This window comes from Acanthisitta chloris, unplaced genomic scaffold (assembly GCF_000695815.1).
Source record: "Acanthisitta chloris isolate BGI_N310 unplaced genomic scaffold, ASM69581v1 scaffold648, whole genome shotgun sequence".
Classification (NCBI taxonomy): domain Eukaryota; kingdom Metazoa; phylum Chordata; class Aves; order Passeriformes; family Acanthisittidae; genus Acanthisitta; species Acanthisitta chloris.
In genome coordinates, this window is record NW_008685130.1 from 27,843 (window position 1) to 48,217 (window position 20,375).

General features: G+C 41.5%; 1 protein-coding gene across 1 annotated transcript in view; it reads left to right on the forward strand.

Annotated features, from left to right (window-relative positions):
• Positions 1-5,867: 5,867 nt before the first annotated feature.
• Positions 5,868-20,375, forward strand: part of ANO1 (anoctamin 1, calcium activated chloride channel) — a 44,020-nt gene continuing 29,512 nt past the window's right edge. Inside the window, exons 1-6 of the mRNA XM_009079594.1 lie at positions 5,868-5,975; positions 9,324-9,650; positions 12,019-12,117; positions 13,598-13,749; positions 15,102-15,156; positions 17,618-17,669. Coding sequence (XP_009077842.1) covers positions 5,868-5,975; positions 9,324-9,650; positions 12,019-12,117; positions 13,598-13,749; positions 15,102-15,156; positions 17,618-17,669 — 793 coding nt within the window. The remainder of the gene's footprint in view (positions 5,976-9,323; positions 9,651-12,018; positions 12,118-13,597; positions 13,750-15,101; positions 15,157-17,617; positions 17,670-20,375) is intronic.

Here is a 20,375-nt window from a genome sequence, read left to right on the forward strand (position 1 = left end):
CCTTTGAGTATATCTCGGTGAGTCACTTGTGAGAATTATTTTTTCACTTCTTAGCCCAAGTATTAACCTCTGACTTTGAATTTGGAAGATCCAGGAGGTAAAGAAATGGGTAAGACTGCTGAAGGAGGAAGATTCTGCTGCTAGGGGGCAATATGTAGTAAGCAAAACCACACTAAGGCATTTTATCTCAGTGTCTTATCAAAGTTTGTTTTGAATAAAGCACCCAAATCCAAAAAATAGCCAACATATTGCATACACTAGCATTTCTTCTGCAGAAAGGGCATTGTATAAGCATCATATACAACATTTACTTAGAGGTTGTGTGTGTTGCTTTCAGCATATATATATATATATATGTGTGTGACTCCTTTAATATGCTTCCTCTGTATCTCAGCGGGGCCGATACCTGTGTTTCCCTTAATCTTTCATTCTGAATTCTAGAGTAATTTACATAAAGCTAAAAGGTAAGAATGTGGATGTTTAAGTCTTAAATCACAGTCTTGGAACTCTCTTGCTTCTTCCTTGTTGAGAACAACTGGGACAGCTAACTCTTTGTGACTTTTTTGTTCTACTTTGTTAAACATACTCCCTAAAAAAGCAAACCAGGGGAGATATGGGAAGGGAATTTCAGAGATGTTACTGGTTTCAGGTTGGGCAGGGAAGTAGTTGTTCATTTATATAGACTTATGCTGACTTGATGATGCTCATTTTAGAACTACTATAGGTTATTTCTGTAAAAACTGCATGGTGTGATTGCAATAGCATTAATAAGCTGGTTGGTTGCTAGTCATGGAGAAAATCCATCCATTTCTAGACCAGGTTTTTGGTTCTGGTTTACCTGGTCATCAAAGCCCAGTGAGGAACCATTGTCTAAACGAGGAAAGGTTACAGCATAACGTGCCAAATTTCAGTGGTGGGAAATTTATCTTTGATTTATTGGTGTTAATTATTGCAAGAAGACTGAGAATTTTTACAGTTGCAACTGAAATTTGAACAAAGGAGCAGGTGATTTCAAGTCTGAGTGACTTTTTTTATTAATTCACTCTTGTTTCCCACATTGTTCAGAATGAGAGACTCGTTGAAGATTCAGGGAGGGAAGTGACTGGTGTGAAGATACCAAAAGTGCACAGAACCTCCTGACAGTTATAATGCACTTGTCTCTCCTGATCATTTCATTCACCAGGTTCTGTCCTCGTGCTCTCATCTTTGTGATTCATAGAGGTTTATTTACTTCATATCTACTGCATATAGTCATATATTTCTTGCTAGTGTTGTAGTGGAAATGGCATAGAGCTCATCATACCTCATGCATCTCAGAGGGAAATAATGGCAGAATAGCTGAGATATCTCTAACTTTACTTCAGTTTGTAAGGTTGTTGTAGCACCTCTGTGCTTTGGATCTCTGTGCATCGTCCCAGATCTCCAGGAAAACTCCCACAGCAGAAAAGTAGCTTGAGGGCTGCTGCAAACATCAGTTTCTGTATCTTCTTCTTGCTCTCCCATGTTACCTCACTCCTAACAAAAAAAGGAACAGCTGTAAAGGTATGTGAATGGTCATTCACCCTATGGAGCTGTTCCCAAACACAAATGCTGCCTAAAATCCAGTTCTTTTATACCAGCTATGAAAAATACAGAGTTGTTAACAGAAAATATGGGAATTACCTTTCAGCACCTGTGCTAAGGAAGGTAGAAGCTCTGTACACATCTCTTGTTCATCAAATACCTTCTCAAACCTGGTTCATGCACGGGATTGAAATTGGTATCAAATGCTTACCAGCTTTCTGCACTCTTACAGGACATGGATGTTTTGGGACAGGTGGGGAATACTTTATATCATTCTGTGTTGGATAGTTGGTGTATGATTGGTGTTTTGTGATTCGTAGCAAATATTGGGAAATAATTAAATCAATACATAATAAAGTGTAAAAGAAGGACCAGGTGGATCTTGAGTCCATGTTCCAGGAATATTAGGGACTTCTGCTGACTCAAAATCCATGGGCTTTTTAGCAACTTCAGCTGTGGATACAGAGGAGAAAGGGCAGATTGGGTTTATGTCTGTGTTGAAATACATCAAGCACTTCTTCAAGTCTTTGTTGTAGTGTTTTCTGCTTAGTAAATAGAAGAGAGTTGGTTAGTCAGCATTAGAAGGCAGCAAAGCTAGCAATTTTCACAATGCTCTTTTCTTTCAGCTCCCAACTAAGAGATTAGGATGTCACTCTAGCTGAATTAGGACATTCATGTGCTTTGAGCTCTTTATCTTACATCTGCTATCATGCCATAAATAATTCTGAACATGAATTTATTTTGAGATTAAATTACTCTCCTTGTTTAATATGATTAACACAAAATAGAGATTCTTGTTTCTAAGTCTTCAAAATACTCTATTCCATGTAAAAAGATGTTTTGTGTTCTGCAACAGAAGGCTTTGACCTCTGCCAAATCAGCACAAGTGAACTAGTTATAATCCCTGTGTGTTTGTAATTACCAAAGTGGTTTGGATGCCTTTACTTGGTATTAAACCCTGACATCATCTTTAAGTACCGAAATCAAACTTCTTGTTATAAAGATTATGTCAAGAAAGTTCTTACATTTCACATATTTTCCAGTCATCATAATAAAGCAAAATTGTGTGATTCATTTCCTACCTGAAGGATATGTTCTTTCTAGTATTGCCAGGCTACTGCTGGGTAAATAGATATGTAAATATGTGCTTGTGGCTGGGGGATTGTTTGGGCTTGCACAATAGTTCTGAATCATTTGAGCAGGTCTCCTTGCTCTGTGCTGTGGACTTGACAATGCTGCTCAGAAGTGCACAGAGGGGTCATTTGGACTCAATGAAGCTTGTCATTTCCTGATCTAAATCTATTCCATTCTACTTGTAATTTCTACACTAGCACTTTTCAGTTCACAGGTCTATTATGGCAGATACGAATTATTCAGATTCATAGCCAGTAAAAGGTTCTTCTCTTCTAATAACCTCTGTAATCTGATGAAGTAACTAAGTTTGACTTAGTGTGTGTGTGAAAGGAGGAGAAAAGAGAGGACTTTGACAGCATTTAAGCTATTGTTTCCAAAAGTTGTTTCAACCATCTTACAAATACACAAGTTGTTATGCTTGTGAAGTTCCAAAAATTGTTGTATTATTTTTAGTGTTTTACAGCTATAGAATAAAAGCTTGAGTACATAGGATTGTGCAGCTGATCACACTTGTTTCAATTCCCATTGTTCAGGGAGTGTGTGTGTATGCATGTGTATGTTGAGGAAAAGAAGGGAATTGTTACAAACATGTTTGTTGCTCCCACGAGACGGCAGATTTTTTGGCTGCATCTCTATATTACCCCACAAAAAAACTTCTTTAACTATTACAAATTGTTACTCAAGTGGGTTGGAGGATGCTGCCCCAAGATTGCAAGTGTGGCACCTGTTGTGAGATAGGTGTTTGAGAATTTTAAAGAAGAGCCAAGAACAGCAACTCAGATCTGCAGAGATGTGGGTTACGTGCTGCATGCACGAATATGTAAGGATAATTGCTGCCCAGTTTTTATGGTAAGATGATTAAGTTAATGGGCACTGAAGTTCCTAGGAAAGTGGGCAGCCTCTGGAGTGTCTCTTGGCACAGCAGATTTCCCAGAACTGAAGTAAAGATCCATGAACTTGTGGTGTTTGCAAGTTCCAGAGGAGCATAACTACAAATTCCAGAGAAGCGTGACTTTCATTATAATAATGTTTGTCTTACTCTCTTAAGCTCAAAAGAAGTGCCAAGGCTTTGGCTGCATCTTCCTCCTCTGCTGCTGCAGGTTGTTGTCCATGCTAGTTCCTGCATGTCACCGTGAAGAGCCTGGATCACAGGTTCAAGCACTGCCCTTCCAACACTAAAGCTGGGTCAGGTGTGGTTGAGCTCTGACCATTTCCAGGGATCAATGGAGATTTGTAGCTTCCCTGGTTTCTTTCCCCATCATCCTTGTTGTTAGAGAATCAAGATCTTTTTAATGTCTGGTCATAACTTCCTTTGTTGCAACCTGTGTCCCATCAAAAGATGGGACCTATTGCTGTGCACCTATGAGAAGAATCTGGCACTGCCATGTCTGTACTTACTCGGTAGGTAGCTGAAGGCAGGAGTGGGACCCCATCATTTGCCTTCTCATCTCTGGGCCTCTCCTTGTGCACTTGAGGCCCTTGACCATCTTGATGATCCTCTGCTAGTCTCGTTCAAGTTTGTTGCTGTCCTTCTTGCGCTGGGGAGCCAAAACTGGGCACAGGACTCTAGCTGTGGTCTGGAAAGTGTCATTAAAAGAGAAGATCATTTGCCTAGACCTGCTGTCTTTGCTTTCTTACTAAAGGGATCTAGCATGCAGCTACCCTTCACCACTTTAGATGATCACTCACTTTGAACCCTTTCACAAGGATCCTCAGGTCCTTTTCCTGCAGAGCTAACTTCTATCAGTCCATGCCCAGTTTGTGCTTGTGCTTGAGATTAGTCTGTCCAAGTGCAGGACTTCATATTTGATTTTTTTGTTTCATGAGGCTGCTCTCAGCCCATTTTTCCAGCCTGTGAAGACCTTTTGAGGTGACAGCCTTTCCCTCCAGCTTATCAACCATGCTCCTAGGTTTCAGGTCTGCTGCAAACTTTCTGGGGATGAGATTACCCTGTCTCTTCCTTCCAGATCATCCCTGAAGTTCAACCAGTTCCAGATGGGTAATTTGGTGCAGAGGAGTAACATGCTCTTGGGCTAAGACATAGCTAATTAAAGTGTAGTATCTATCCTCACCTCATCATAAGCTTTTGGGTAGCTTTAGGTAGGAGGGAATTATTTTTCCTAATGGGCTAATTCCATACAATTTTTCTGCTATCTGCTCCAGAGACAGTGTTGATCTAGTTGCAGCAACAACTGCCTTGTTGCAATGTAGCTGCTATTATAGTGTGCTCCTTTGCATGTTTGTTGTTTGTTTTTTTTGGGGAAAGCTATTTTAGTATCCATTCAAGGCTAAATTCTAAAATTCTTGCTTTTTCTTCACTCTTTAGACAAGCAAGCCTTGCTCCTGTGTGGTTTAAAGAAAAGGGTACAGTGCTGTAGTATTTTACTTCAATGTCAAAATGAATAAAATCTTGGAACACTTTGCCTTGTATTGCTTGCATAAGTTCACAGATGCAAACACTAATTTGCATTCTGTCAGTTATCTGGTTGCTCAGTTTGTAGTGAAATTTTAATATGAAATCCTTTAGCTTATCTGTATACTGAAATAGTAAGCAGAAACAGTTCAGATGTCTGGCAGGTTGAGAGGGAGAAAACTCCAGATTTTCAAAACTACTTGAATAAGAATGGTTCAGTAAATCAGGTGCAGTATGTAGATACTTGAGGGGAAACTCACTGCTTAGTTTTTCTGCATGAATAAGTGCCTGTTGAATGGGAAAATGCCTGCTGAAAGGGGAAAAGCACCATGCCACCTATCCTCACCAGCTCATTCTCAGGCCATTTTTCTCTGTCTCCCCCTTTTTCCCTTCTGGTGCCAAGACATGTAATCATTCTATGAGACCATAGAGTAAACACATCCTGAGACACCAGTGCAGGAAAAACTTAACTGAGCACTCCTCCTCTGGAGGAGGAGGAGACCCAGGTAGGGCTGAAGAGGGCTGAGGAAAGCTGAGAAGGGAGGCACAGGGAAGGGGTGGGAGCCCTGCACAAGGGCTCATTGGCAGAAGGCAGGAACAGGATACGTTTCAGCTTTTGGGTGGCTCTGGGAGGAGCAAGTGTTGGGATTAAAGTGTCTTGATAAAATAGTTCATTTTCTTTTCAGACGCAGACAGTGAGTTTCATGGGGTGGATTTTCTGCCAGAAGATCTCAACGAGGCTCCAGAGGAGACAGGAATGAGGGTGAACAAGAAATACTCCTGTCTACCTGCTGAGGAGAAGGGGATCCACATTATCAACATCCGAGCTATTGAGGACATAGGATATGACCAGCACGAGAGTACAGTGAGTAAAGGACTTGCCAGATGTGTCCTAACAGGCATACTGCACTCACCCCTTAGCTTATTGCTCATTCTTTCCTTTCCCAGGATGCTCTGAACTCCTCTCCCTCCCTTTCCCAAAGGTGCTGAGAAGGATTGCCACAAGCCACAGCAGATGCTGTTGTAGTGGGTTTTGTTCTTTGATGTGTGAAAAAGGGAAACAAGTTGTTTAACCTGTAATATAAAAAGGGGTTAGCTCTTTTCAGAGTAAGAAATTGGCAATAAGGCTGTGGCAACCTTTATATCTCCTTTCCCATATAGAGAAGTATGAAAAGAATGTCTAAAATTTCATGCCAAAGCTACTTTTAATATAGGTAACGTTAAACTAATACTCTGCAGCTCACAATACAGGTTAGATTTCCAGTGTCATTAGTTCTGCCTTGGTTAAATTCTTTAACACCTATTTTAAAGTAAGTTTGTAATATGAATACCCAATGTGATTATGAGTTGGTTATGTTATAAGTATATAAAAAGTTTATTCAGGTGAAGGAGTTGAGCTGGAGAAGTCCATGTAACAGATCACACTGGGGAAAGAGGTACCAGAAAAAGCAAGATTTATTGTGCTTGTGCTTAATTAGGATGGACTACTAATTCTGTCAGAGTGTAAATATCCTCCTGCTGTGGTAAAAGTAAAATGTCATTTCTCTTTCATTCACAACTGAAGAGCCATGAGCTTTACATGGTCAAAGTCAATGCAACTCTGTATTTCAGCACAGCAACACTGCAAGAAAACATGTGGCCAGTGAGTGCCTTTCAGCATTGACACCTCAGCCTTAAAATAATCTGGCCACTTGTTTCTTTAAAGCAGGACCAAGTTTTTCAGCTGCATCCTGTTTGCAGTGGGATGTAGCTTTTCTCATATATTAGTAAATGTATTGAGGCTTTGGAAGTCACAGTGCAGCACCTTCTCCTAAGTTATCCATGACTCCCCACATGGTCAGATTTTCAAGAGGAAAGAACTGTGAAGAAACTCTCAGTCACTCTCTGCAGTGTATCTGTTCCCTTCCCAGTGGCAGTGGCTTGAGGAAACAGACCCTGGGGATTTTTAGGGAAACTTTTCTCCACCCAGGGTATGCTCCAGGGGAAGAGGATGTGCCCAGGATGTACTCCTGAGCTCCCCAAGCAGTTAGGATCATCTGGCACACTCACTGCTGAAGACCTGCCTTCAGTCCTGCCTGTTTCCTTTATTTATTAGCCTTCAGGACAGACCAGCTAATTGCTGTCCCCTGTAAAGTCAGTCCAGCAAGGGTAGGAAGTGGCTGAGCTCTGAGTCTCCTGCCTGTTTTATCTCCCTGCACTTAGCTGAACATCTGGTGGTTCAGCCCAGTTTTTCAGAAACTGTTGTTTAATTAATTAATAAGATCAACACATCTTTAAGAATTAAATACAATCCAGTTAGTTACCATTTGTTACCATTTTGTTTCTCTTGAAATTTGCATGAGTGAGTTGTCTGCCCCAAGCAGCCTGTCAGCTTGCTTTGAGAAACCTTCTGAATTCACAGGTGCAGCCATTAATCATGAAGCAAGTGGAAAGTAATAGTTATTAATGGTATTTTATATTGAAGTTATGCTTCAGAACTGAATAGGAATATCTAGATAGGGCACAAACATGAACAGCCTGTGCCCTGGAGAGTTTGTCCTGGCTAATGAAGCTTCCCTGTTTCTATGGACTAAGGAAAAGAGGGAGGAGGACAAAGTGAATTCCAGGGTGGCACCAAATGCTGTATTATTTTATTATATATTTGTGTGTTTGATGCAAAGAGTTTAGGTGAAATGGAAAAGGGAGGTGAGATCCTAAAGGAAAAGAAGAGAGGAACAGATAGCAAAGGCAGGCAAGGGGCAAAGCTGCAAGGAGCTGAGGGCATGGAGACCTGCAGCCAAGCTGGTCCTGGGCAGATGTGCTCAAGTCAGGGTTTGGAAGGCAGTGACTGTTCAGGCATCCCCACCTCAGCAGGCAACAGCTCCACCGCTGCCTGTCCTCTTGGGCTTCTCCCTGTCTCCAGTCCTCCTGGTCCTGTGCTATTGCTGTGCAGAATCTATCTGATTACACTTGTCTAATTACTTCTTCAGTGCACTTTGTCCTCCCTCCAAACCCAGGGAAACAGGGTTTGCTGCTTGAATTTGTTGTCTGAGTAAATATCTCCCCAAGATACTCAGCAGTTCCTCTTTTCATCCAGGGTATAAAAGTTGGACTGTCTTAGAAACCACTCCTTCCAAATAACTTACATTCACAGTTTTCTGTCTGAAACAGGTAGCTGTGCCCATCCCAAATGCATTTGAACATTTTGCACCTGATGGCTAATTGGTCTTTTGCAGCAAATTCCTTTTCCTCATGTGGAGGATTAACATTCTTCTGTAAAATGAAAAGCCAGAAAATGTCCCTGGGCCCTGCAAAGCCACTCCTGTGACCAGTAGTTTTTGTAAAAACAAATGCAAGTTACTAGTGAACTATATATATTTTTTTAATAGCCTGTGCATTTCCAAGGGTAGAATTGTGAGTTATGCATAACAAGTGCTATAAAAGTAGAAATAAATAATTGTTAATACTTTTTATGTTTCCACAGTTGCCCTGTGCACTTTTCAAGTCAATGCTTGGAAAAACGTATTGTGTTTGAAGTCTTACCTTTCTTGCATCTTGCAGCACTTACACAGTGTTAATTCAGGGTGGGAATAAAGCCTTTGCCACCATCATATTGCATAGTGTCATAGGTTTTGTAAGTGGGGGGAAAAGTGTTGAACTCAGTAAGCAGTGAACCCACTTCCCTGGCTGCAGTCCATCTGCATTTTTGGCTGTGCTGCATGACCAGCTGGCTCCCTTCAGTCTGTATCTAAGATGATCTCTTTCTCAGATGATACAAACTTGCAATGATAGATAAGAGAAGTGAGAAATGTTTCCACATGATATTAATCTATTTGTCAGAATTGCAACATTGCAGATGTCATGGGTGGAAAAAGACAGATGATCTTAGTGGCGATTAACCCCCAAAGGAGAAAACCAAATCCACCAAGTAGCTGACTTATGAACTAGTGTGCTGGTGATTAGATTAAATCCCAGTCATTTAAGCTATTTATTTCTGGCCAATAAAATCCCAGCTGGCTATCAGTAAAATTGAAGGTGTTAACTTGCAAAAATTTTGTGAGTAAGTAGCATGGGGGGACTCCTCCCATCTGCTGCCTGTTTGAAGATAGGTCATCGTGTGCTCCAGGCAAGGAGGCCTTGATACAAGGGTATGGTCTGTCTGGTGTTCGTGTTGGCATGTGCATTCATTCTTCTTCTCTCTCCTTCTCTCCACACCCCCATTCCCTGCTTGCAGTTATTAAATTCCCTGTCCAAAAATCCAGATGCCGACTGCAAATATGGACTCTACTTCAGAGATGGCAAGAGAAAAGTTGACTACATCCTCGTTTATCATTACAAGAAGTCCTCGTCAGGGAAGATGCTCTCTAGGAGAGTTCATCAGAATGATTCGAGTGTCCGAAGCACCAAGCAGGACCAGCCACTTCCTGGGAAGGGAGTGCAGCTGGAAATGGGAGAAAGTGAACCTCACGTGGATTACCACGAAGATGACAAGAGGTTTCGCAGGGAGGAGTATGAAGGGAACCTCGTGGAGGCTGGTCTGGAACTGGAACGTGATGAGGATGTAAGGATCTGTTTAAAACAGTTTAAGATAAAGAGGATAACTGGTGGTCAGATCCTGGGAGGTGCTGAGCCATCCCTGTGATCAAGGTTACACAGTCTCAACTCTTGCAGAATTTGATTTCAATTCTGGCAGTGCCAAACTCACCCACTGATTTAATTTGCTTCACAGGAATGTGGTACAGTGTTGTTAATGTCCCAATGAGGTGAAGTTTCTGATTTTTCTTGGCCAGGACTCGTGGCACATCCACTATTGTGACACAGCTTGTCAGTGTGGTGTTGTATCTAGAAGTGAGGCTTAAATTGCTCTGAACACTAATCATAGTTCAGTGGGTTTACAGTATGCAGTGATTTGGATGCACTGGTAATGCCAGTTCTGAAGGAAAATACCTGATGCAGTGACATCTTTATTCTTCAGTATAGACTACAAGAGAATTAAATCTGTTCAGGAGTTTTTGGTACATGCTCCAGCTTGAGCCTGTGGGTCTGTGTTACAGTTTGCTCTTTCCATTCTTAGCTGTGAACAGTACAGCTTGTAATGCCTTTCACCTGTACCCTGAAAACAGTGTCTTCTATTAAAAGACCATTAGACTATGTAAAAGATGATGTGTGTGAAGTGCTGCCAGTGTGTGATTAGTGGAAATAGACACAGCCATATTAATTTCAAAGAAAGCTATTGCAATTAACTGATCCAACCAATAGGCCTGAAACTCTTGAGAGAGAGGGTAAACATTTATGCTGGGTTTATTTACAGGATCTAAAAGCTGAGATGAACATTTAGACCTGTGAACAGAGTGTTAAGAAAATAACCCTGCCACTTATTACTCACGAATTACATACATTTGCATATTTTATATATTATATGTATGTAATATATATATATATTGCATGGTATAATGCAAAAAAAAAAATCCTTTCCCTTCTCTGTCTCCTAGTGAAAATAAGACTTGCTTTCTGTCAAACGTGCAAGTTTTTGCAGCAAACTGGAGGCTTGGCTGTGCCAAGTGACAAATATTTAAACCCTTGCAAGATGGGAGGTTCCACCTGTGACATGTAATATGATTTCAAATCATGCAGAAGGGTTCACAGTTCACGCTAGGACACTTAAAAGAGAGAGAACCTTGTCCTTTCAGTCCAAGATACCAAACCAGACCAGGAATGTATAGAGATGAAAGCAAACCTCAAAGATTTACATCAGCTTCCATAGCCAGCACATCAGTGTAGGGGGAGACACCTGCAATCACTTGGGCTTGAAAAGCCACAGAGTTGCATTGGAGACTTTATTGATTCCAAAAAGGCAAAGGTTTCTTAAAGAGATGATGTTTAATAAGTCACTTTAACTCTCCTCAGTGAAGTGGCTGGATGGTCACACAAAGGTTGTTAAAACAAGGCCAGCTTGGATGGGGCTTGGAGCAGCCTGGGCTGGGGGAAGGTTCCCTGTCTGTGGCAGGAGTGTTGGAGCTGGGTGATCTCTAAGATCCCTTCCAAATCAAACCATTCCTCTGACTAACCAGTTTTTAGAAAGCCAGTGTGGAATATATCTGTGTGAAAGCTACTTATATATATATTATATAAGAATATATATATCTGTACACACAGTAGGTATCTATAACAGTCTGAGTTGATACAGCAGCAAAATTAGAAAGATTCATTAAAGCTGCTTTCTCCTGTGTTTGCTGAATATCTCCTAGTTTGATACCGTTTGTCCAGTGCCTTTGGAATGATTAGTCCAGTGGGAGTAAACATGGGTGTATGTGGGAGTGCCAGAAGCAAACATGCACGTCCTGCCAGCTAGGACAGAGCTCAGAGAACCAGTGGGCTGCAGGCATACCACTATTGCTATCATCAGCCTTCATCTTTCTCTCCTTTCCTTTATTGAGTTCTTTCTGCCAGTTTTCCTAATTATAATGCTTCATGTTTTAATGGAGATATTCCCCTTTGATTCTGAGGCAGCTCCTCTGAGATACTGAGCAGCTCTCAGGAGGCAGCAGGGACTGTCTCAGCTCCAGTAATTACAACACACTCAGGAAATCATACCATTTGGCTGGATGCCCGTGCTTCAAATTTAACTGGCTTAGCCTGTATTTGTGTCCATAGTCATTAGCTTTCATTTCCCAAACAATTTTTATCTGTTTAACCTTGTGGTAATTGTTCTGGAAGACAATAGCATTTTTGAGTCACATTTTATAGCAGCTCAGCACAGTGAGGTGTTCAGTGATTGTCCTGTTGTTAGAAACCAGCTATCTCAAACAAATGAGATTTATCATGTTGGCTGTAATGGACTGTTTGTTCCTTAAATATGTATGAATCACAAGGGGAAAAATCTTAATTCCCTCTCATCAGTAACCTTTTCTCTTGATTATTTTTTTAAGACTAAAATCCATGGGATTGGATTTGTAAAAATACATGCACCCTGGAAGGTATTGTGTCGAGAGGCAGAATTTCTTAAGCTCAAGATGCCAACAAAAAAGGTGAGTCCTGTTTTTCTTTTCTTCCTCTGGAAAGAATAGTTTGAACATAAGCTTGGAGCACCTTAGAAATGTAGCCTTTTCTTCCCACAAGCACTTTTAAAATAATTAACTAATCAGCACCAAAAATGAGAGCCACAAACTTGCTTGAGGCAGCAGAAAGAATAAGTGGAAGGAATGGAAATCAAAAATTTCTGGCCACTACCACTATCTGTACACAATGAGAGTGATTTTGTTCTCAGTGTGTTTTCAATGAAGAGGCTGCAACTGATGATGAAATTTCTGTGTGTGTTTTGGACTTTTTTTTCCCTCCTGACTGCTAAAAATGAACATAAGAATAGGATTTTTTTGTGCAGAAGTCTCACTGGGTGCAGTGACTATTCACATAGATTGTTAGTCACGTTTGCAGGAGTTGGGGCCAATGTACCACAAAATAAATTACCTTTCAGCATATTTGAAATATCATTAAAGAAATGACAGTATATTTTCATCAATTCTAAATCACCCATGATAGATAGATACCTGTTCAGAGAGCATAGCTTAGCCATGGATTAATATTTAAACACTGACTAAGTGCATGTCCCAGACTGCAGAGGGAAGTCTGTAATGGAGCAAGAGACAGTCTCAAAGCCCATTGGCATTTATTACAACACTAAAACCACACTTTTGGTTTGGATTTCATATTAATCCCCATTATTGCCTCACTGATTTTAATTAGAAGCACAATTAGATCAAAAAAGTCTGTTGTGATCCTGCAGTAAAAGCTGCTTTGCCACAAAAGGAAAGTTAGGGTTGGGATTTTTGGGGGGTTTCTGTGTGTAAAAGAGGCCACCTAAGTCTGCAGGCATTTCCCAGGAGAAGCCATGTGCCTGGGAACACCCTCAGACCCCTAGAAGCTTATTTCCAGCTGATTTTGCAGTGGTGGAGCCCTGCCATGGGTCTGCATGTAGTTTCTGTGGCTTGGAGAGGGAAGCCTGTAATCCTCTTTTGCGACCTGCTAACACAATTCCTGCATTTAGTGCTACAGAGCTGCATCTGACAACACAAAATATGTTGGTTCCTTCATATGGAAGAGGTGAAACTCCTGAACCTGCACAATATCCCCAGGAAAGCCCCTGGGAAAATTATTTTCCACAGGGGCTTTGTAGCTCCTTTATTTCTTTGTCCCATTGCTCCAAGAAAACAGTAGAAACCAGAGGAACTGGTGTCTCAGGAGCCAGTGCTGATCCCAGTCTGATCATTTGGATCAAACATGGGCTATGTGTTGTCTCAGAGGAAAACCATTAGGTTTCCTCTGCTTGCCTGGATTTTACTTGCCCATCCATCCATGTCTTTCAGAACGTTTTCAAGAAGGTGAGCCACATTCCTCCATGGTTTATTGTGATGCATTTATTTCATTGCTGCTTTACATCTTACAGTTCACTCTCACTTACGGAAAACCAGAATCAATAAAGTTCTATTGTTTCTCTCTTTGCCCCCTCAGGTGTATCAGATCAACCAGACCCATGGCCTTCTGAAAAAGATTAATTCTGTCATTCAAAAAATAACAGAGCCCATCCAGCCCAAAGTGGCAGAGCACAAACCTCAGACGGTGAAACGCCTCTCCTACCCCTTCTCCAGGGAGAAGCAGCACTTGTAAGTGAAAACTTTCTCCTAATGACCATGTCAAGTGGGTCCAGCCTCTCTGATAGCAGCTAAGGCACCAAAAGGTGAATGGGAAAATGGATGCCAACACTTTGTTAGGGATTACTGTAAAGATTTCCATTTTGCAGTAAATGTGCTTGTTTTTTTGGCTCACTGTTGAGGAATAATACCTCATAGAGCCCCTCTGTGAAATCTCTGTGTGTTTCAGCTGCTGCTGTGTCACATAATGCATATCTATATAGCTATACACATCAACTGTTAGGCTGCCAAACATGATTTACAATGTGGTTTACAATAGTCTCTTTTCCACATAAAATAAAATGCTCAATAAAATTTGTAGCCAGAATGTGGGTTGGATAAATTCTAGAATCATTTCACTTATCTGGTATGGGCAGCTGACACAGGTACTGCCAACCAGGCCTGGTCTTTGAAGTGCTCTGAAGTCAGTGGTGGCTTTGCCATTGATCTCCAATCAGTAAGAACAGCTGTAAATGTGGGTGTAGGAAAAAAATCACAAGGTGGGCCCAGCCAAAGTTTGGACTGCCCTGGATTGCTTTGCTGCTGCTCTTCCTTGGCCAGCATCCCAGAGGAGTCACTTTGAAGGCTGTGTTTATGGATGTGCCAGCTGGAACAAACAACAGTCCCAGGGCAGGATTTTTTCACTGCACATACAGGGCTTTTAGTTTTTAATCCAGAGATGCAGAACACTGTTGGAGTTGTGTGTGTTAGTTGGGTCAGTCAATGTATGTGACATCTGACATTGTTTTTGGACTCGCACGAAATGTAATTGTGTATTTGTTGGGTGTAGGATGTTCCTGCAGTGAAGGAACCTGGTGGCCCAGAAGAGGTCCAAAAAATGCTCCTTAGCATAGGTGTGGATGTGCCTTATGCTGTTGGCAGTGGCCTGGTGGCCCAGAAGAGGTCCAAAAAGTGCTCCTTAGCATAGGAGTGGATGTGCCTTATGCTGTTGGCAGTGGTGGCTTTTTCACTGAGTCCACCTGTGTCCTTGCTGAACAAGGGAGGCAAGAGTGGCCTCACAGGATTTAAGGCACAGAGATAAATTAAAGGAATATTAGAGGAAATTCAAGGGCAGCAGTGCTCATGAGTTCAACTTAAATGAGGATCAACGGTCTCTTTTGTGCAGAAAAACCTACAAGGATATAAAACCAGTTAAATGATGAGAGTTGGGTTGGACTTTCTTTTTAATGAGCTTTCTACAAGCTGTTCTTTAATGTTAGCTTTGAGAGATCCCCAGGAGAAATGAACATATTGAAGGGATCAACAAGAGCAGGAAAATACTGACATTTTATAACCTAATGGGCTTCCTTCTAATCTTTTAACAGATTTGATTTATCTGACAAAGATTCCTTCTTTGACAGCAAAACAAGAAGCACTATAGTAAGTACTGTATATAAATAATTTGCGTTGGATATTGCCTGAGTCGTGATGTTAACAGCCCCTTGGCCAGATTTAGCACACTGCCTGTTCAAGTTTGCCTTTCTTAATCGAGTGCCAGGGCTCACCTGTGCCATCAGGTATTGAAATCATAGATAAAGCATTTCCAGATTTAGGTTATATGCTGAATAATATTTGATGCTAACAGGTTGCTGCCTTTCAGAAAATTATTTGGCTCTTCTTTCTAGTTCACAGTTAATCTGGGATCTAGTTTCTTAGTAGAGATATCACCAGAAAGGAATATTTCGACTCTTCCACAGGTTCTGCCATCAGGTGCCTGCACTGCTGTGGCTCCTTTACCTTTTGGGAACTGTAGGTTGCTTTTACTGCAGAATGCTGGGAAATATCCCAAGACAAATTCCAATGAAACAGCCAGGTATTTACAGGGAATATTATGTATAGTTTTGGGGGGCAGTTCTCAAGTGTTGAGGTTTATGATTTTTATCTGACTTGCAGAACATAAAACAGTGGGGAAGAAGGTGTGGCTTGCTGTTCAACCACTGAGGGGGAATTGAAGTGACAGCTTGTATGACATCCAGGGCAGCTGAAGGGCCCATGCCAAGCACACTTGCTGCAACACCTTTCAGAGTATAAGGTGCACTCTTTTCCTCATTCCACTGCTCCTAATTGGTGCATTGGAATGTGACTGTGAGCCTGCTTTTATCTTACATTTAACATCAGCCTTTTGGGATGCTGAGTGGTTTAAAAAAGAGTTTATATTGCAATCACATCTGCCTTTTATTGCTGCTGTGGTAAGGGGTGTGAGATACCTAACTTGCCTCCCCTGCCTTGAAATTCCAGTGCATTCCATAATGTGGTTCCCCTCTATCCTGAAGTGCAGTGACTTGATGTGAGCACAGGTTATCAGGGTGAGGTGAGCTCAACCAGGGGAGGCAGATGCAGTAGCTCAGAAATGGGAAAGAAAATAGCAGATGTAGATTTGGTGTATTTGTGGTAAAAAACTGAACTTGAGGTTGGAGAGAAGCATAGCTTTTGTTGGCAGGCTTTCTTTTTTGTGTCTAGGTGTATAGTAAAAAGAGTTGTAAGTACAAGGGGGCAAATGAAAACTTAAAATTCATGACAACAGGCTGAGCAAGGCAGCAAGACAAAATGGCACTGTAGGACAAGAGGGTGAGCAAGACTAACTGGAAAATGGAGTGAAACAGGAGGTCCTAGCAGAGGCTGAGAGGAAGATGAGGGATAAGGGCTTCTTAAACCACTCAAGGAACACTGGGAGTATAACATTAGCGCTGGTAGTATGTTATTTTGTTTGAAATCCCTGTATATCACCCAGTAATGAAGAACCTATTGAATGCTTCCCAAAATGATTTTATTCTCTGTGCATTTCTGTTTGTATTCTTCCTTAAAGTTCTCTCCTGCCTTTCTCATATGTATTTTTGAACTACAGTGCAAATATTGACCCTTCCTCCTGCAGCAAAATGAACAGGAATCTAGTCACCACCTGTGAGTCTTTGATGAACAGAAGCTAAGCCAAAGACCTTTTAGTTATTAAAAAAGAAAATTTAAAACATTACATGACTGGAAATCTCTCTGTGACAGACTCTTCTCTAACTCACTGGAGTTACAAGATGATGACAGGCAGATGAGCTGTGGGGCTTGCCCTGGGTGCTCTCACTTGCTTCCACCCGTGATTTGGGCAGCAGTCAAGTTAGCACATGGATTAGGGAGCCAGGAAACCAGTCCTGACTCCCCAGACAGGCCAGGCAGCAGGCAGCAGATGCCTTTGCTCAAGGTTTCCTGAGCTGCCTGCTCCCCTGCCAGCCTCACACCAGCCCTTGCCCGAGAGCATCGCTGCACAGGAGGAGCCCAAAGCTTAACCTCTTGGGCAGCGTGCTGAGCTGTGCAAAGGTTATTCAACAATAAATGCAATAAATCCTAAAATAAATACATCTGCTTTGCCACTGAGGTCAGGCAAGCTCAGAAATTTTAAGGTCAGCCTGTGTTGGTGCAGTTTGATAAACGGCTGCTTGCTGTGTACACGTTGGGAGCCTGAAGTGCCACCCAAGGGCTTGGGTTGGAGCCAGCTCACACCATTGGAGGTGAGGGAAGAGCTGGTCTGGGTAGAAGAGAGTTCTTGATCTTCAGTCAATGCCTAACATGAGCAAAAATAGCATTTTTGTCGTGCAAGTGGCAAGATGTAATCCTGCTCCCCTGATCAATTCTCTTGGCAGTTGTCTATTTAGTTAAGCATTTCTCTTGTCCAGATAACTCAGCATGGAAAGCTCCAAGCTCTGCTCCCCTGAATGCCATGACTTTTATTAAAGAATGATGACTTCATTGACATCTTGGTTTTGCCAATATTTGAGCTGTACACAAAAAGATTGTGCTTTTCACTGGCAGTATTTGAAGTAACCCTTTCCTTTCTTGCATTTTGCTTCTGCAGGTCTATGAAATATTGAAAAGAACAACATGTACCAAAGCAAAATACAGCATGGGTAAGGAACTTTATTTAGCTTTAAGATCAATATCGTTTTCAGGTATTGAAAATAATTGCACATTGGAAATGGCTATGGAGTTTAGGTTTTCCCCCTGCTCTCTAATGTGATGTATGTGGATATGATGGTTTTATTTGGAAATTTAATTTAATTAATGTAGCTCTTTGGAGTTTTTTCAAATGAGAATTTATAGATTTGATTCTAAATTAAAAGGCAAGTGAGCATACAGCCCCTGCAGATGTTACTTAGGTCTTTTGCAGCAGGGCTGGATGGTGATACGAACCAGTGGGTAAGATGTGCTCTTCTCTGGCTCAGTTTTACACTCACTGAAATGGATGAGGGTATTACCAGGAACTTCAGTGAAAGTCTATGGCTTGGCCTATTCCTTTGAAGTCAGAACCCCACATTTTATAGTGGGATGGCTTTCCAATGCCTTGGGTGAAGTGGTCTTAACTCATGACTGCCCAAAACGCAGTGGAACTGAGATGAACCAGCTGGAACAACCAAGGACTGAGGCTTGCACTGGAGCTGAGCCACCTCTTAGCCCTCAAAACAGTTGTTGCAAGTCACTGTGTGTGAAAGTTGTATTGCCATGACCAATAGTTTTAGAACTTCAGCCTTGGGGTTTGTGCTGTAAGAATTAAATTCATAACACAGGTAAACATGAACTGCAAATCAGGTCACCTTAAAGATTTGTTGGCAGCTTATCCTGTTCAGCTGTTATATACTTTATTTTATGCATATCATGATACGTAGGTATATACTTGACCATTGGACCAAAGTTAACAAATAGTTAATGATAAATTAAATAAGGCAGAAGGATGAATTCCCAAACAATTTGTATGAGAAAAGTACATGAACATGGGAGAAAATGTTTGATAACTGTTGAAATCTGTTATAACATTTATTTGCCTACAAGCAGTTAAATAAAACAATGGGAACTTGAATTACAGGTAGTTCTGTTCAATATTGACCCATCAGCTGCTTAGAAAGGCATCAAATAATAGAAGAATAATTACGCCAGAAATTATTTCCATGCTTTGACTTTTGTGTTGAAGTAACAACATACAATGTACAATTGTTGACTCCTTATATACACTAAATTTTGGTGGCCAGCCAGTATTAACAGAAGTGCTGTTCCCTGTAGCATGGGAAATCCAAATTAATCTGTGACTTTCAGGACCCTTTTCGAGTCTGGTGCTGGATCATTTTCATTGGAAATTATGTCCTTGCACTCTTGAAAGGGGAAGGTCACACTGCTCAGTTTGAATTCTTGCCTTGGAGTTGGTTACTCACTTGATTTATTTACTTTTCTTTCTGTTTCGTTTTTTTTTTTTTTTTTTTTTGGTCCAGAAAATGGGAAACACATTAGAGATTAGATGAACAGGGAAGAGGCTAAAGGAAGGTAGAGTGTTAGGATTCCTGGATCGTTCTTCTACCTGAGACTGGCAAGGCCATACAATATACTTAACAAAAATGTCATTAGGCCAACCTATCAGTGGGTATGCTCAGCAAAACTCAATCAGTTCCTTTGTGTCCCAGTGCTGGAATGCTGGACTAGAACCCAGCAAAGGCTGCAAACAGATTTGAGCAAACACAGGTAATGCTGCAACATTGCTGCCCAGCAGGAAAAAGGCAGGTGCCCAGGGAACACTGCAGTCTTTGTTGTTTATTTTGAAAATTTGTGAAAACTTGAATCTGTCTTCATTGTTAAATACAGACATGTGGAAGGGAACTGTGCAGCTCTGCGCTCGGTCGCACAGCCCTCGAAAAATAATTCATCTGCTCACTAGTTGTTTCTGCCAGAAGTGTGGAAACATTTGCAGACAATTCATAGACCCATATAATCTTAAATAGGACTTTGAAAATTAATGATACTGCGAGGTACTGAGCACTCCTGGAACAGTTCCTCCAGCCGGTGATTAGTATCTCGAAAACATTAATGAACTTGAAAAATTCTCATTTCGAGAGCAATCAAAAATGACTCGGTGGACCTACAGGTTCCTGGTTCATAGTCACTGTTCCTTCAAACTCAGTCCCACACTCTTTTCTTAGCAGTGAACTGAAGGGTGACATGGAGCACACTGTAGCACATCATTTTTCTTTTCTTTTTTAAGTCCTTCGAAATTCTCCACAATGCCAGTGGCCAGATTTCTTTTGCTTTTTTTTCACTTGGCATTAATCACCATTGCCTTGCACAGAGACAAGTGCTTGACTTCGCTCTGATTCAGCACCCAAAACTGCTTCATTGAATCCCCAAATGTACCTTCACGGCTGACACGACACCTCCAGACGTGGTTCATACACCCGAATTGGAAGTAGCTATATTAATGCCAGCAGCTGCAGTGAGAACATTAGAGAAGTAATGAGCTGCAGCCCTCAAAGTCCAGGTCTGGCTGAGTGACCTTTGGGAATGGCACAGTGAGCTGCAGTGTGTGCTCCTCCAAACCTACACATAACTCCTCCTGTACCCCCAGTCACGGAGCGATACCTCCCTGGGACGGGAGAACACCTCACGGTCCCTTATGCCACAGACATTTGATAGATGAAGCACTAATTGCTTTCAGCCTCATGCATGTCACTAATAAACGGATGTGTAAACAGGGAAAGGAGAGGGAAGAAAGAAGGAAACTACCCTTTTAAATAAAAGACGCAAATGTGGTAAATATGGTAAGTATTACGCCAAGGTCTTCGCAAAGGCTTTCC